The 19,631-nt window shown below is 31.8% G+C and overlaps 1 protein-coding gene across 6 annotated transcripts in view; it reads right to left on the bottom strand.

Annotated features, from left to right (window-relative positions):
• Epha7 (EPH receptor A7) overlaps positions 1-19,631 on the bottom strand; it is a 163,909-nt gene that overhangs the window by 102,237 nt on the left and 42,041 nt on the right. For all 6 annotated transcript variants that reach the window (XM_027928144.3, XM_027928142.2, XM_027928143.3 and 3 more), the window contains exons 4-5: positions 3,787-3,942; positions 2,623-2,958 (exon numbers count right to left, since the gene is read on the bottom strand). In XM_027928144.3, the coding sequence (XP_027783945.1) occupies positions 2,623-2,958; positions 3,787-3,942 (492 nt within the window). The remainder of the gene's footprint in view (positions 1-2,622; positions 2,959-3,786; positions 3,943-19,631) is intronic.

Genomic DNA, 19,631 nt, shown 5'->3' with positions numbered 1-19,631 from the left:
CCTCCTTCAATGTAGTTCCAAAAGAAAAAGTATACACAGTATCTCTCAAGCACTGGCCAATTATTTTCTATCCTTACTCTTAATTTTTTCCAGACCCATGGAGATACACTTAATAAGTCTTTTTATACTAGGCATCAGTGGATTGCTGATGAAGTGAATCACCAAATATCCAGTTATAAATTCATAATCAAAGCAATGGCAGCATAAACTAGGTTTAAGTGATGCTGTTTGCTTCATGGAGAATGAGGATCTCAAAGATGATATAGGTTTTCTGGATAGTCATAAACTTGGACAAAATTCCAAATCATCCCTCCTTTTAAAAAGAAAAAAAAATATTGGTGTTAGGAGGAAATATATAAATGGAATAGAATGACATTCAACAATGTATGCCAATTTTTTCTATAATCTTTTAAAAATACCATTATGTAAAATCATAATATACTAATCAAATTATAATAAAATTATCACATAGACTGTCTTGTTTATGTGCTTCTTTTTTGAAAGTCAAAAAAGTTAGTATAAATTCATGGGTTTTAGCATTTGAGAGATAGTAGAGTCTAGGCAATCATGAATTAATATTTCATAATAAAAGTACATACCTAATTTTTTAACCCTTTTTTATATTTTTTCCTTTCTATAAAGTTGTTATGCTTATCACATGTACCTATTCTTTTTTTTGAGTTATAACTCACGAAGCACAAAATTCACTCATTTTAAGTGCATTATTCAATTTTTTTATATTTACAGTACTGTTATTTTCATAATCGAATTTTTTTTCATGTTTAAATTAACCCTCCAAAAGTAGCAAAGCAAAAGGGGAAAAAAAAGACCAAAACTACCAAATCTATTTTTTTTTCTTTTCTTTTCTAAGTGTATATTAATCATACAGCACAATGGGACTCACTGTGATGTAGTTGTACCTAAGTTTGTTCCTACTCTGCAAAGCATCAACACTCAAAGATATTTTACCTTACTGTTGTGAAATGTTTGATAGGAGAAGTTAGGGAAAATCTATGACCTATTGAGCCCATGCTGTATTAACTTGAAAAATTAAGCAACAGACACTTAAGGAGCAAGAAGAGAGACCCAAAACAAAGGAAAATATTTTACAAACTCTATTTGTGGTATCAGTTTAATATCTTCAGGTCATATTTAAAAATTAAAAAATTACTTCTTGGTATTAATAGGAATAAAACAAAGTTATTCTAGTTAAATAGACCCAAGAGTTTCTATTAATGCTTCCAAAAGATAGCCCTAAAGTCAATGTCACAAACCTAGAATGCTTCAACCCACTCACTATAAATTGATGATGACAAGTTTCAATATAATGCAACACAGGTAAAAATATCTACTAACAAAAGCATCTTAATAGAAAATCATGTAAATACCATTGCAAAATGAATAAGTTCAGACGTCAGTTAACTCATCCTCAGCTATTTCTTTTGTTGAGTTACTAAAATCCTAAGTTTCTATGTTTGATCTCTGCTCTTACATGGGAGATCTGATGTGAAACAGTCTTTTAAAATAAATATCAGAATGAAACCTTTAGAATAAGAACCCACTCATCTGTCCATGAGAAAATACAGTCTTCTTTTTGCAGATGTAATTTAAAGAGGCAACATTTTGTTAAAATTGGCATAGAAATGAAGACTAGATTAGTACTTGTCCAGGAATTTGGGATAATACTGGTCGGTTTAAGATTGACAGCCAAAGACCAAGAAGACCTCATGATAAGCCAAACCAGGATGCCCACACAACTCCTACTCTAGTCTAGGTCCAACTTCACTTAAGACAGTAAGACAACACTTGGCTACATCTACTACAGAGCCTCATCCTTCAGCCACAAGAATTTTTCCAAAGATTGAGAAAGGTTGATTTCTGAAACTTGCTGAAGTAATAAGGATTTTCTGAAGATTAGGAAGTCTCCTGATTCTGAAACTTCCTTCCAAGTGTGTATTTCCCTGAAAATGCTTAACCACAACAAAGAATGACTAGGGAGAACACCTCAAATTCCAGTAAAAAAATAAAAACTACTTTATACTAAGCTACACGTTCACAATTATCATTACCATTTCTTTGAAACCCATATATCTGCCAAGTACTTATTCCAATATTGTGGACATTCATATGATCACAAATCTACTGATGAACTTAAAATCCCCTCATGAATATTTAAATGCAGGCTTGTCATATATTATAAATATTATATTCTATGCAGTAAAATAGGGCTTATTAACATTATGTGAGACAGTAAGCCAACTCTTTTCATTATTCCTAATTATATGTAGATTATGATTATAAGCAGGTAAAAATGTGAGAAACATCCCTTTACCTCATTTTGACCAATATTTTCACTTTTCTCTAGAGCTTTCAAAAAAGTTGTTTGATTTAATAGCAGTCTCAACTGGTTTACAACTTATCCCCTTTTATTTCTCAGGCAAGATCTATGGAGATGTTAATGAGTACAGTAATGGCTTAATAGGCAACAGGAGAAAAACTTTAAAGGTGTAAATAATCAACCAGCTAAGAAATCAAGCAGTGTTAAGTAAATATACAAGCTAGAAACCCTATTTATACAGTCATACACATTGCTCATTCCATAAAGACAAACACAAAACATACCTGCTTGACCCGTGGTGATGCTAACAGCAGCAAAGAGCCTCTGGGATCGGCTCAAGTCAGAAACTCCGTTCACAGCTTCCACTTCAAAGGTGTAATTGGCATGGGCTAGCAGGTCCATGACAGTGACGTAGTTATCCTCTAATCCAGTCTGCTGGGGCATGTACCCAATGTTACTCCCACAGGGCACACATTCGCCCTGCTCCCAACTGCATCGCTTACACAGTATCCTGTAGGTGACATCGTTCCTTCCCCCATTGTCTGCAGGAGGACTCCATTCCAAACTTACTGTGGTTTGGTTGATGTTGAAAATGAGGTTCTGTGGTGCAGATGGAGGCCCTTTAGAAACCAAAAGTAAATTACAAATAAACAAAAATAGAGAAAACAAAATGAACAACAAAATCTATGTGGGACTATTAAGCTAGTGGCCCAATTACCAAAGAGGAAACTAGCTGAAATGCTTTCTTTCACAATAAACATTTCACTACCTTTACTAGAGAAGCTATATAAAAGCCTCCTTGAATTCACTTGGCAAGAGACTTTATTTATTTTCCATTTAATATGTCAAAATGAAAACAGGATAACAACTGTCTTTGTACTTTTGCCACAGTCTTTAGCTATTTTTCTTCCAAGCAATTAAAAAAAGAACAGTTAAGGCACCTAGAAAAACAGTTGTGCAGTTGTTCAAAAATAGTTTTCCTTTTAACCGTATAACAGAAAAAAATATTTATTCATTCATAATGTGCTCAGGAATAATTTATAGTAATGTGCAGGACTGGCTTTGGATTTGGGCCTCTAAAACACTCTTAATAGAAACACCAATGTGCGATTTGCTCTATTTAGCAATGTGATTTTAATTCAGAAAACATTAATTTTAATCACATTTCATATACCTTCAAGGCTCTAAGAACTTTTAATTTTATGATTTCTATTAAGTACATGTGAAAATGTTATAAAAATATATCCTAATTTTGGAGAAATGAATACTACATGGAAAATGATATGATATACCTATTTTATATTACTTAACTTAGTTCATGAAAAGTTTCCAGAATATTTAAGAACAGTTAACAAATTTTTTTACAAATTCAATAGCTTTTTCAGTCATTTCACAACTAAATGGAAGGGCTCTGAAAGCCCTTTATTAATTTCACATCATGAACTTACTTGTGCATGCAACATACGGTGGATCAGATGGAGCCCTATAATACCCATCTTCACATTCACACCTGGAGGATCCTTCTCGATCAGAGGAACTGTGGGTCGGGCAACGAGAGCACTGAAGATCTTGTGAGGAAGATTTGTAGAACCCACGGCCACAGGCTGGGTGAGCAAGAGAAAGTGAAAATAGGAACATAAGAGTAAATAGAGTGTTTAAATAAAATAGAGACATTTAGCCAAGAATAAAGTATCAAATTTGTTTTATAAAAACAAGTTTTTCAAGATATGTTTTAGTATTTGTCAATAACTCAATGTTATAATACATCTTAAAACAAAATAATGGAAACAAAATGATACAGCCAAACTTGCACCTTTACTTGGCAATAGTCCAAAGTCTACAGTGCAAAACTGAACACTAGCCTAATTTATTTAGAGAAAATCTTAGAATATTTACTGCAGATATTTAAGTCAAATTTAACTTTGATTTCAGCAATAATTGATTCTGTCAGTCTACACTAGCACATTCAAAGTTATGTTTCCTTAGTCTCCTATAGCTGTAAATTAAATTATTAAGGTGTTAACTTGGCTTGCGTTCAAAAATACTAGTATAATATTAATTAACAAAGTAGTAATAAGATGTAAAATCTTTCACCTAAATATGACAGATCTATCTGTACCCAACTTCTCAGGAACTTTGAGATATAATTTCAACCATCAAGTTATCAAGCAGGCTGTTTTCCACATGTGAGTGGCTTTTGTTACAAAAGATAACAAAATCCTATGTCTAGCAGATGGCTAAACCACCAGAAATAGGGAAAGTCATCCACGCTAGAGATATAATAACCTTTTCTCTCCTGTGCTAAGAGAGGTTAAGGGTTTAGTCACATTGACCCAGCAACTGCTCTTAGCAGTGAACTGAGATACTGATGTTTGCCACCTCCTAATGAAGCTGCTCATACTTACTTAGATTTTGATATTAAATTAGCTATCCATGTATTATTTCATATCCCTGCATATTATGTATGTATGTTTATCTTCAATTAAAAATTAAGCATGTTGAATTTTTTCATTATTTTTTATTTTATTAGTTGATGATATTCTACACTGAATATATTAAATAAATTTGGTATACCCTTAATGTTTATTAAATGAATATCTATTTAAGTATTTGTGATCATCAATTTTAATAAAACAATAAATCATATCCACAAAGAAGAGGTAGTGAATATTTTTTAACAACTCAGTTTTAAATTTTAACTTATTATTGGCAAGTTTATTTAATGTCCTTTACTTGGGCACTAGTCAGAAAATTAATTAGATTTTCACTCTTATAGGGTGGGAAGTGGGAAAAATCCTATCAATTTTTTGAGATGAGATAAGATGGCATAATATCCAGAAAAAATGTTAGTCATTCTTTACTTTTGCTTACATGTTGAATAATTAATACATAATTCTAATATATCTGAGAGCTCAAAATCATTATTTATGCTCTAAGAAGACTATTTTACATGATCAAAGTTACATAACTTAGAGAAATTTAATTAAAATGAGTTATAGTGTGATAGATAACATAGATATATAGCTCTTAGATACATAGACACTTAGATATGCAGAACTACCACCACTTCATTGTAAATGCATAATCCAGTGCTGTGATCAGAAGCCACTTTGCTAACTACCTTTTGTTGGCTTCTCAAAATTCATACAAATGTATAACAATTACAAACAAATTAGATGAAGAAGCATCATGCCTCTTCACATATTCTCAGTAGCAATTACTATAAATCTAAGAGAAAATAATTAGATAAATTATAAAAATACGATAACAAAACTATAACACCTACAGATGGGATCTTGCCACATTAGAGACTGGTTAAGGGGAGGGACAAAGGATTTGGCTAGATTTCTCAAGATGAAAAATCTTTATTCTTTAAATATCCATCATATCTTATTTTATGTATTATCTATATTCAAAGATTAAAGATCCTGTGCCAAAGATCAAAGATCCTATGCCAAAAATCAGAGAAAGTAATGCTTTACTTACAACCTGAAGTTTGAAATTTTAAGGTCTGAGAAGTAAAGGAGACACAGAACAGAAACAATGAGAAAAAAAAAGAAAAGATACACCATGTGTGTATTTTATTAGACTATATGTGTATTTATTTATTTTTTAGGGAGGTTAGGGAGCAGAGAACCAGGGAACCACAATGACAATATGATTTGACATTTATTAGGTAGGTTTCCACAATTAGTATGAAGAAAACTACTGCTTTCCAATGGAATCACCAATAAAAGCCTCTTAGTAAAGGCAACTGCAAGTCTCCATTTTCCCAATGAATTAGGGAGTTCATTTAATGTTTAACTTAAATGATTTCAAAAATATCTATGCACACATATATGCATATATATTCCATATATGTGATAACTACTGTTGAGAAATATGAAACTTTTATCACTCAATTTTCCAATTACATTAAATTTTCTTCTCCTTTTAACAGATGGGAATACAAATTTGAATAAAAAGTAACCTGAGTTCTTCAAATAATTCCACATGACTATGTTAAAATTGGATTTAAGACACAGAACTACTGACAACTATAAGCTATTCACTATAGAATCAGCCAAATTTTGGCATTTATTTAATGGATATCAAGGGCTTTGTAACTCTAAAATAATTTTCAATGAATTTTTATTATCTTTTACCATGCATTTCCACTAATTTAAAAGCTATTATTTTAACTTAGAAAACTATAAAATAATATCCTGGCACACCTTAAGAAGTGCTATTAAATAGGCATTCTCAATTCTACCATGAATTTTGGCACTGATTACTACCTGCAAAATTATGGAGTACATGTGCAGCTATCATTAAATAGACAATAGCAATACCAGAAAAGTCTTGAACTTTTTTTCTTTAAAGTAATATTCTGTTTCTGTTGAGTTAATATAGAAAATTATAAGTTGTAATGAGCCAGTTTTCATTTTAACCTCTAAAGAAACTACCAATTCAGAGTTATTAAAAATAAGTACAAAACTTTGGAGCAGGAGTATTAAAAGTGAAGCCAAGAAGATGTGAAGACAAAAGCTGAGTCTCTTAGGATAATACTGAGCAATTGGGTGGTAGGAGTCTTGGGAAGCAAGTAACAGATGTTCTTAAAATTAGAAATTGTGATAAGATATCCACACAAAAGAGCTTGAGGCCAATACTCAATGAGAGAAACCGGGTGAAGCGGCGTATCTGAGAGCCATGCACATAAGGAAGCATTAGATCAGCTCTCCAACTGAACCAAAAAAAATCTTCATGGAAATCCAGGCAATTTCTCCCCTGTATAAATGCAGCAGGTTTTCTAGAAATTATTAGGAAAAAGTCTTGAGAGGTAAATGTCTTCCAAATCCTCAAAGATAAATTCCCTTTACATGTAATTATTAAGTATATAAGAAAAACTTTCTAGGAATTGTTCAACAGCAGCCTTACAAATTTTTCATCCTTTGCTGTATTTCTCAAATTGCTCAAAGCACTTGGACTTGAAGCAACTTTTAATTGATGTAGCACACTCACGACAGTAAAGTAAAATAAGAAATGTAACATTTCAATTTCCTGCCTTTGGATGCTTTTTGATTTTTTTAATCTACATATTGTTTTAGTATTAACATTGTGCTATATTGATGAAAATTGGGAATATGTATGGAATTTCTTTCAAATATTTAATTACTTTTGTAAAAAAAAAAAATATCTCCCCCCTGTTATATAATAATACTATCTTTCTGTGTAAACACAAAGGCCTGACATTTACATATTTGGTTGTTCTTTAGTCTTTGGGGCCTGAATACATAAAATAAATTTGTTATTCCAGAGCCACGAACTGTAATCTTGTCAGATTTCACATGGTAAGCAAGTTACTGCTTATTCTGTTCTTTAAATGAAAAACCATAAAAAAGGGGTAGAGAGAGAATCTAGGAAACACGTGAAACTTCTGTATAATAGACAGTAACAATGTCATCCACTATAATATAATCTAATATACTTCATTGTAGCACACTAAAAGATCTGCAAGATTTACTGTGAAAAGTATAGCTTATTATGATTATATTATACTATTTCTAAATAAGAATACCTTGTCCTTATATAACTGAATTGATTCAAGTAATATTTGGGATTTAAATTCTTTATAGAAGAAAACAAAAGGCAAGAGAGTTTCCCTTAATGGCCTAAGAATAATAATACTGCACCAAAATTCTGAATGCAAAATATTTAGTATGTAAGAAAACTTCCACTAAAAGTTTGTATGATAATTCTCTATTGAATTCTTCTAACAATCCTATATTCCACCTTCAATGTTATTAAAGGTTATTGCCTTCAATGCATAACAAGTATTAAAATGACAGCTATCTGGCCTCAGAGTCTGTAAAGGCTTCAGGCAGTCAATTGGACAATCATGGTACTGTCACAACTACTCTGTTCTAACTGAACAATCTAAAGACCATCTGAAAAGCTGCATAGTAATTTCCAATCATCTGGGGTACATAATTAGGTAAAATTAATCATCCCTTCTAAATGCAGATGCAAATAATCAGAGGTTCCCTGGTTCATATGGGTAAGCTTGGGTGACATCCTATGTGATTATTATTTCTAATGATTCCCTTCCCACAGTATTGTCCTAAAAATTCTATGTAATTGTAGATTTCTTATACAGTTAAAACAAAAATTACTTGCTGGTACTCAACAGGCTCTCAATTTTTAAAAATCTTAAGCTTCAACTTTTATTACCAACATCCTTGTAATTATTCTGGACAAGAGTACTCTGATTATCTATATCTTAGTTGGCTGTTCTCCATAGCTTCCACATCAGTGAATCTTTGAAAAGGCATTATTGGCTGGGTGCTGTGGTATATGCCTGTAGTCCCAGCCCCTCAGGAGGCTAAAGCAGGAAGATTGCAAGTTCAAAGCCAGCTTCAGCAACTTAGCAAGACACTGTCTAAAAATGAAAAATAAAAATAACAAAGGGTTGGGTATGTGGCCTACAGGTTAACTGCCCCTGATTTTAATCTCCAGTATGTGTGTGTGCATGTGTGTGTGTGTGTGTGTGTGTGTGTGTGTGTGTGTGTATATATATATATATATATATATATATATATATATATATATATATTATTTTGACTCAATATTAATCATTAAATCATTACTGATTCTGAACATTTCTATATTTCAAAAGGTTTCCAGGTGTTCAGAACCAACATCCTGGAAGTTCCAGATCTCTTCTTAAAACTATCAGCCTCTAAAGGTAAATGATAATAAAATGTCACCAAGATGAAACTTTAAGGTAAAATGAGATAACATCAAGAATGTTAATGAATTAAAATGGCAAGAAAAATAGCAACACCAAAATTAAAATGCATACATAGGCCAATCAAAAAGTAGGTGAAAAAATCTGAATAGATGTTTCTCCATGAAGATATACAAATGGCCAATAAGCACATAGAATGACACTCAACATTATTAGCCATTAAGAAAGTGCAAACCAAAACCACATTTAGTAAGATGACTATAATAAAAAAGCAAATGGCAAATACTAGATAGAATAAAGAGGAATTAGAAAGTTCCTACACTGCTGGTGGGAATATAAAATAGTATACCCAATTTGAAAATGATTGGTAGTTTTCCTCAAAAGGCCAAAACTTATTAATATAAGAATCAACAATTCCAATCTTTGGTATATGTAAGACTAATCACAATATATATTTATACAAAACCTCACATGGGAATATTCATAGCAGATAGAAAGTAGAAACAACCCAAATATGGATGACTATTATTTGCCAATGAAAAGTAGAAACACACTGACACATAGTAAAGCAGATGAACCTTGAGAACTGACTGCACAAAAGAATTTCATCATAAAAGAGTCTATCCTGTATGATTTCATTTACATGGAATATTCAGAATAGGAAAATTTATACATATAGAATATAGATTATTGGTTGTCTAGAGATTAATATATAAGGAAAAACGGCAAGGAACTGTTAGAGAGTACAGGGTTAATTTTCAGGGTGATGTCAATGTTCTAAAATTGATTTGTAGTGATGATCCTACAATTCTATGACCACTAAAAACCATTAAATTGTACACTTCAATAGGGGAACTCTATGGTATGCAAATTACATTTCAAATGAGCTTTCATAACAAACCCAGTTAATAATGTTACTTTGAATCTGAACGTTTAAAAACATTAATAAAATAGCAAATCTTATCTAAATTACTGTATCTTTCTAACATGTATACTATTGAGCTATTTTTATAAAGTTGTATCTAGGTTCAAAAAAATTACCTGAGAGTAATTTAAAAACTTGGAAACAATGTCAGTGCATTGTTGTTACTCTTTTATTAATGTGGTGTGTACTTTTAGAGTTGTGTAAATAATAGTTTATATGTTATCTGAGGAATGAATAGTAATTTTATAATGTAAAAGAAACAGCTTTTCATCAATACTATGAGTATATTTGGGAGAGATTTTTTATTCATTATATAAAAATGGTTGTAATTGAATATCTGACTAGCTCCTAAACATTCTTACTCTTTACACATAGTACTTTGTCAGACAGAGCTGGTTTCCTTCACCCACCTACTCCCACTCTGCCTCCCCTGCAAGCTAACTGAATAGAACTAAACTCAGCTTCCTTAGGTTTTACTCCATTTCCAAACCTGTGAGTTTAAGCACAATTGAACTTTTTCTGGAGGAATTATATATGTCTGTGTAAAATATGAGGCTTTGCAGATGTTTCCGGCCACAGTTCCACAGCTGCAAAGAGTTTATTAATTATGAACTATAAGTGGATTGTTCTGTAATTGAAACTTTCTGGGCTTTAATGTTATTGTAGAATCTACATACATACATACTTGAGGATTCTAATGAATGCTGTTATTTTATTTATTACAGATGGACATTTTACTTAATTCAGGCAAAACCAGTCTGTTTCCATAGGAGCTTTCAAATATTTTTGTCATGTTAATATCTGTGCTTCTATAAGGCAAACAGGAGAGCACAGCTTGTAGAAATAGTACTCCCACTGCTCAAAGTGCTGACCTCATCTGGGACAGACAGATCCAGAATCTGTATTTTAATCCTATTGACAGTGCCCCAGTGGGAATAATTACAAAAGTCCGTCTGAAATCCAGACCTCCTGTTGGTGATATGCTATGATTTTTCACATTGAGAATAAACAGCAGGCAGGGAGGATAGAAACAACATGATGTAATGACTGTATTATAGTTTGTGAGACACCATCCGTATTACCTTGCAACTAACTTGCAAGAGCTTAGAAAATATGCAGAACATAAAAGTTGTGAAATCAGGTAACCAAGTTCCTGAAAACAGTTTGGGAATTTTGAAATCTACAATAAAAATTCATTTCAGGTCATTAAAAATGTGTATTGTGTATGTGTGTTTGTTAGGCATTATTTAATTAAGCAGTTCATTTTATTGATATTATATGGTGCAAATAAAACATATACAACAAGAAACATTTAAAAGTTTTATTTTTAAGACTTTTAATGCAAAATGATATAAAACAAAGCCTCACATAGACACATTTTAATTATTATTATTACTTTTGAGAGAGAGAGAGAGAGAGAGAATTTTTTAATATTTATCTTTCAGCTTTCGGTGGACACAACATCTTTATTTTATTTTTATGTGGTGCTGAGGATCGAACCCAGCGCCGCGTGCATGCCAGGAAAGCGTGTTACTGCTTGAGCCACATCCCCAGCCTGACACATTTTAATTAAACTATCAAGTTAGAATATTCTAAGAATATTATTAAGGTCCAGAGTTAAACCACTCTTTATATTACTAGAACATCATCATAATTCTGATATCACATTCAAAATTATTATTAAAAGGAGAAAGTCTATCTTTTTTATCTTACTTATTTTGTTTTATAAATATTAGACTGTGATGAAGAAATAATGTAAAATATAAAAAGAGAGGTGGATTTTAACTTAAAGGATCTGTGTTAGAATATATTCCACCACTTTACAGAACATAGTTCACACTGAGTTTCAATTTCCTTGTTTTCTTGTTATTTACTCTCAAGTACCATGAACAAAGTAGTTATTTGTTATGCTTCTATCTGAAAAGATTGTATTAATAATAACAGAGTAATCATTTATCTAGCTGTTAGACTATGCAATGATTGTTTTTAAGTGAAATGCTATCTTTAAGTTGGATGAACTCTCACACGCCTGTAATCCCATGCACTCAGAAGGCTGAGGCAGGAGACAGCCTCAGCAATTTAGCAAGACACTATCTCAAAATAAAAAGTAAAAAGGACTGGGAATATATCTTTGGGTAGAGTATCCTTGGGTTCAATCCTCAGTACCGAAAGAAAAAAAGAGAAAGAGAGAAAAAAAATTTTATTTTAAAACCATATATATATCCTATTACTCCATCCCATAAAACAACCATCGACAAATGTGCAATACACCCACTTAGTCCTTCAGTAGTGCCTCAGCAAGTGTATGAAAGGCAGGTTCCAGAAGAGCCATCCTGAATGCACGGTATCCCTGACAGTGTCAGTTACCTCTCAGGGTTCTCTCTGCCTAGGATTCATCTCTAGCTCTGTAACACTGTTGTCAAATCCTACATAGATGTGGTTCCCAAAGATGTGCACATTCATTTCGACTCATGCAGATAAAGATACAGAGTGGGTTTTTAAAATCAGGTGAAAATTATATGATTCACTAAAATATATAATATGTATATAAAACGTTTACACATGTGTTTTTTTAAAGAGAGAGAGAGAGAGAGAGAGAGAGAGAGAATTTTTTTTAATATTTATTTTTTAGCTTTCAGCAGACACAACATCTTTGTTTGTATGTGGTGCTGAGGATCGAACCTGGGCCGCACACATGCCAGGTGAGCGTGCTACCGCTTGAGCCACATCCCCAGCCACAACACACATATATTTTTAAAATGAACTTTACATATATGTTTTAAGATGAAAAGTAATATTACTTCTACTCTAAATCTACAGCAAAACTGTAAAACATTTTAGGGGGAGCAAGCTTAAAAAACTTAAATGTTATATGACATATTTTTAGCAACTGAAAAAGAGTGGAATATTTGTAACAGTAATATTTTATTGTACTAAAAGTTTTTCTTGAGCACATGCAATTATGAACAGGAGTCTTCTATGAAGAAGTTTCTTAAACTACAATTACATTACAAAGATTTCAGACAGTGTAATATTTATGCCACTGTCAAGCTTATTTTCAAACATTTCTAATATTCTTTACAATACCATATGTTTTGCAAATTTAATATTACTATTCATTCAATAAGAAAATATTGAGAAAGGTCATTATAGATTTTCCATACAAATATGATAACATTTACAAGTTAATATTACTCTTTTAAAATATCAGTTTTTCTCTATGTAGAATGATGTTGGTCTAGGGCTTACCAGAGATAGCTTTTATGATGTTGAGATATGTTCCTGTTAACCTACTTTTTCTAGTGTTTTGAACAGGTATGGGTGCTTTATTTTGTCAAATGCTTTTTCTGCACCAGTTGAGATGATCACAAGACCAGAATGCCATCTTTCACCACTTCTATTAACATAGTTCTGCAAACACTGGCCAGAGCAATTAGACGAAAGAAATTAAAGTAATACAGATAGAAAAAGAAGAACTCAAATTAGCACTATTTGCCATTTATATGATTCTATATGTAGAAGACCCAAAAAATTCCATCAGCAAACTTCTAGAACTAGTAAATGAATTCAGCAAAGTAGCTGGATACAAAATCAACACCCATAAATCAAAGGCATTCCTGTTTATCAGTAACAAATCCTCTGAAAGGGAAACTAGGAAAACTACCCCATTTACAATAGCCTCAATAAAATAAAATAATATAATATACCTGGGAATCAACCTAACAAAAGAGGTGAAAGACCTCTACAACAAAAACTATAGAACGCTAAAGAAAGATATTAAAGAAGACCTTAGAAGATGGAAAGATCTACCTTGTTCTTGGACAGACAAAATTACTATTTTCAAAATGACCATACTACCAAAAGCACTATACAGATTTAATGCAATTCCATCAAAATCCCAAAGACATTCCTCACAGAAATAGAAAAAAAAAAAGTCATGAAATTCATCTGGAAAAATAAGAGACCCAGAATAGCTAAAGCAATCCTAAGAAAGAAGAGTGAAGCAGGTGGCATCACTATACCAGACCTTAAACTATAATACAGAGCTATAGTAACAAAAACAGCATGGTATTTGCACCAAAATAGACTGGTAGACCAATGGTACAGAATAGATGACACAGAGTCAAACTCACATAAATACAGTTATCTTATATTAGACAAAGGCACCAAAAACTTATATTGGAGAAAAGATAGCCTCTTTAACAAATGAGGCTGGGAAAACTGCAAATCCATAAGCAACAAAATGAAATTAAACTCCTATCACATACCATGCACAAAACTCAAAGTAGATTAAGGACCTAAGAATTAAACCAGAGACACAGCGTCTAATAGAAGAAAATGTAGACCCAAATCTCCATCATGTTGGATTAGGCCCCAACTTATTAATAAGACTCCTATAGCATAAAAATTAAAATCAAGAAAGAATAAATGGGATAATTCAAATTAAAAATTTCTTCTCAGCAAAAGAAATAATCAGTGAGGTTAAATCGAGAGCCTACATCTTGGGAGCAAATTTTTACCACTCGCACATCAGATAGAGCACTAATCTCTAAGTTATATAAAGAACTCAAAAAGCTATACATCAAAAAAAGAGATAATCCAATCAATAAATGGGTCAAGGAACTGAACAAATGCCTCTCAGAAGATAATATACAATCTATCAACAAATATATGAAAAATGTTCAACATCTTAGCAATTAGAGAAATGCAAATTAAAACTACTCTTAAGATTTCATCTCACTGCAGTGAGAATGGCAGCTATTAAGAACAAAAACAACAATAAGTGATGGTGAGGATATAGGGGAAAGGCACACTAATGCACTGCTGATGGGACTGCAAATTGGTGCAGCCAATATGGAAAGCAGTATGGAGATTCCTTGGAAAGCTGGGAATGGAACCACCATTCTTTCCAGCAATCCCACTCCTCAGTCTATACCCAAAGGATTTAAAAACAGTATATTACAGGGACACAGCCACATCAATGTTTACAGCAGCACAATTCACAATAGCTAGCTAAACTTTGGAGCCAACCTAGATGTCCCTCAGTAGATTAATGAATAAAGAAAATGTGGTATACATACACAATGAAATATTACTCTGCAATAAAAGAGAATAAAATCATGGCATTTGTAGGTAAATGGATAGAGCCGGAGAATATAATGCTATGTGAAGTTAATCAATCCCAAAAAACCAAAAGCTGAATGTTTTCTCTGATAAAAGGAAGCTGATTTATAGTAGGGTGGGGAGGGGGAGCATGGGAGGAATAGACAAACTCTAGATAGGGCAAAGGGGTGGGAGGGGAAGGGAGAGCACATGGGGTTAGAAATGATGGAATGAGATGGATATCATTACCCTAATTACATGTATGAAGACATGAATGGTATGAATGTACTTTACATACAACCAGAGATGTGAAAAATTTTGCTCTATATGTGTAATATGAACTGTAATGCATTCTGCTGTCATATATAACAAATTAGAATTTTAAAAAATTTAAAAATCAATACTATTGTTTTTACACAATTATTTTACAAAACAATTCTGAAAAGATAATATCATATTTTGAGTGATATGCCTTTTTAATTACTCATTAAGAGTGAGAGCATTAAGGTGTCGTTTAAATGAAGCAGTACAGCTTGTTCTTTTTATAAAAGAGGAGTTTAGTCTCTCTTCTAGAATTTACTAGCTGTGTGACCTATGTAAATTTGCTTTAGTTCTGAAATCAAGTTTCCCCATATCCAAAATGGAAAAATGAATAAGACTACCTCCTAAAATTGTCAATTGGAGCATATAGTTCAATGAAGAACACAGCACAGTGCCCAGTACAGAATAAGCAATCGATTGTTAACTCATATGAGTATTTTGCAATGTCAATTTCCATGCAATATCTTTTATCTAACCTAGTATTTCTATCCTTGACAACCATTAAGTCATGTTCCCACAACTAAATGTATATGTAGTAGAAAAACAAGTTAATTGTTAACTAAATATAGCCAAATGAAGCATTCACTGACCAAACAACTAACAACTGCTTGTCTATCAGTGCTAGGCAATGGACTAAAAAGGTGTGTATCAACTAAAAAGCAAACATTATGATGTCTAAATACTACGGTACCATTTTGATCAGAAATATTAAATAGTATGGATAACCAGTTGAATGACCTTAAGCTAAATTCTTGCTAATCAAAGGAAATCACTTCTATAAATTATAAACACTGTGCTTAATTTTTATCTTTCACAACTGCCTAATTATTTCTATTTCAGTGGTGAACACAGACTCTAAAGTCACCTTTCCTGCCAAAGCTGTAGCATTTCATCAATGTTAACTGAGAAAACTACACAGCACAGCAGACATACAGGAAATATGGGTAGGAACATATTATTGACCACTTTTATATAAACTGGAAAGTTATTTGTGCAGTTATTGCAATGTTTTACAGTGAGGTTACTGGTGGATCCAGCAACAGCAAAATGCAAGGGCAGGTTAGTGTAAGTTGTAAACTTCACCTGAACAAGAAATACACAAATGTTTTAGATTTCATTATATTTAGTAAATATTTCATTATATTCAGTACAAATGATTTGAATTTCTGAGTGTTTCATCAATGATTATTTTTCATCCCATGATATATTTACGTTTACATATTTATGTAAAAATTATGTGCAGAACCTAAACTCAAAAAAAAAATTATCTTCATTTTATAAAATAAAGAGTTGTTCTTTGCAAAGTCATTCAACATGGATTTTCATCATCAATTTTCTACAAGAGTCTCAAAAAATGTTTAAAACAAAATCATAAGTTAAAGCAATCTTTCTAGCTATTTTGTGAAGACTACATTTGCCTTATTTAGTCAGTTATAAAATGTGAATCAATACTAAGCCTTGTGAAGCAAATAACCCTGAAGCAGTATAAGGCAGTTTGAACATGTAGGGAGATAAATAATCATTTCTGTTATGTCAGTGGAAAATTTTCCAGAGATCATAAAGAAATCAGTTTACCCTGAAGCATGACATTTAAAAAAGATGCATCAGGACAATGAGGATATTCTCAGTCCTTAATTCTTAGAAAAGAAATAACAGGAAAAATAAATCCTTATAAAAAAATGATGTTGTTGAGCTCAATCATTCTTTTTCAAAAAAGAAGCTGGCTACAGAAAAGAATGAAGAGAAAAAAAGAAGAGACAACACAGAAATGCACACACACACACAGGCACACTTACACAAGTCGTTGGATAAATGTAATTGTTAGAAATGAAACACTAAGAATTCTATGACTGGAGTCTCATGCTTTCTACTCCTTACTAATAGTAACTATTTAAATAATTGTTACTTTTTTAATTTTTACACCCACCAAACATATAATCTGACACAGCTCTATACCGATCACATTAACTTTGTATCCATAGCATTTTGCAAAAAGATAATGTAGGTACTTGTTGAATACCACTTAATTATATTTTTTATAAATTTTTCAGAAAAAAATAGTTGTGTTTCTTCCATCAAATATCAGTTAAAGGTTTTATATCCTCCATTTTTCTGACCTTCTAAGGTTATTTAGGAGAACAGTTTTACCCTGTGAAACATACCAATATTATGACATTAATACTGCTATAATTATTTGTTTTTCTTGTTAGATCACTATGAACCACTCAAGGGCTGGAACTATATGTATCTAAGAACTCCTATGCCTAACACAATATCTACCCCCCATATGTTAACCTACACTTACAAAGTGAAAGAATGAAAAATATTCATTTGACAGCATTATGCATCTTGCAATATCATTCTACTTTAAGAAAAAGTAATTCACTGAATCCAGATTTTTCATGATAATCAATAATTGCATTGATGTGATCTATTCTTATCAGTGGTCAGTGTAGCCTGGGCTACATCAGTAAGAAGACACATTTCATGGGCTTTCACTCTTAGAGGAGTTGCTTGCTACACTGTATAGTCAGGCAACTCCACAACCACTTTTAGATTAATGCTTTAGATGATTTCTAACATGATTACATCAGTGTCCTCAAATAGTAACATAAATAAGTGTATAAATGACATGGAAAACATTTTAGAAGAGTATAATTGGAACACGTCCATTGAACATAAAAGAGAGAATTTCCAAGAAAGGGAAACAACTAAACTGTGAATTTTAAATTATAATAAAAACATCAGTGTAGGGTTAAGCACTAAGCAATAATAGTTCTCTTATGCTCTGTAATCTTTAAAAAATACAGTTTTTTCCTCAAAGATATGACCTATCCAAACTAAAATATATACATAAATATTTCCCAGTTTTAAGTTAATTAAATTGTCATACATTAAGTACACAATACTTTTTATTGTTAGTAATTTGTAACTAGATGATAATCTATTAAAATAAACTTATATAATTATAAGTTATATATATAACGTTTATATTAGAAAACACTGAAATATCATTTAATGCCTTTTGTTATAAGGATCATTTCAATTTATTTCTTACTGATTCTCTTTAAAATTTTATAGCAATTATTGTAAACAAAAACTAATTTGAATACAATGGGCCATTACATGTTTTACTACGAGCACAAATACACATACAGAACAACACATCCTTCTGTACATTTCTGTTTTCCCTTTTAATTTTATATACTTCAAGATAAATTAATTTATTTGACCTCTGATCAATGTTGTGGGCATGACAATCTATGAATCAAAGACTATTTACATGCACCTATACTATTTCATATTTTTTGTGCTAAAACTTGAAATGAACAAAAATGGGATAAAAGCATACAGTACCTTAACATTAAGAGAAAACTCAGGAAAGATAATGGCAAGCACTGCATTATATTAGACTCAACAATTATATAAATATATGTGAATCTAAAATAATCGTGAATTTAGAAGTTAAATATTGTTTTTTCACAGAAAAGAATAATAATGTAAATGTGTACATTTCCAAATAAAAAATGTTGAAAGTTCTCAGAAAGAAAATGATAAACTAGAATATAATGACTGACTTTATCTCTACACTAATAGTGCTATAAAATAATATTATGTATAGAGAACTGATAGTGCATTAAATCATCTTAATTATGTAGTATCAAATCATTCCAGAAACTGACTAAAGATTTGGAAATGTCAATCTGTACTATGTATAACACATTAAATAAGGAAAAATAGCTATTGAAAAATTGTACCCAAACAAAGAGGTTAAGAACATACAGAAGAAAAGCAGATGACAGATTGTGAAGACATGCTGTCACAGGTGGACACCAGGTGGAATGGGTCCAGCAATATTTTTAGAATAGACTTCTTGCAACATTTAAGTTGAAATACTTTTGGGGGTAAATGTTCAACGAAACACTAATAAGAGGACTAGTAAATGTGTTTAAACCAACAGAATACAGAAAGGCCAAGGGTGACCAGTTTAGTTCTGTGCCATATAGGGATAACCAAGTATTGTATAAGAATTTGTGAAATGGACACTTTGTGTGTATACCAACACTAATGGAAAAGTGAGGTACCTGACACTTAAACTTTCCATTGTGCTTTCATGTCATCATAAAGAACATAATACCTGAGGCATCACAAGGCTAAGGGTACTCTTTTCTGAATGCCAATAATTAAACAAGATTTTGTAAGGATATGAGTATCTC

The sequence above is a fragment of the Marmota flaviventris genome, chromosome 6, assembly GCF_047511675.1.
Source record: "Marmota flaviventris isolate mMarFla1 chromosome 6, mMarFla1.hap1, whole genome shotgun sequence".
Taxonomy (NCBI): Eukaryota; Metazoa; Chordata; class Mammalia; order Rodentia; family Sciuridae; genus Marmota; species Marmota flaviventris.
This window is presented reverse-complemented; position numbering and strand designations above follow the sequence as displayed.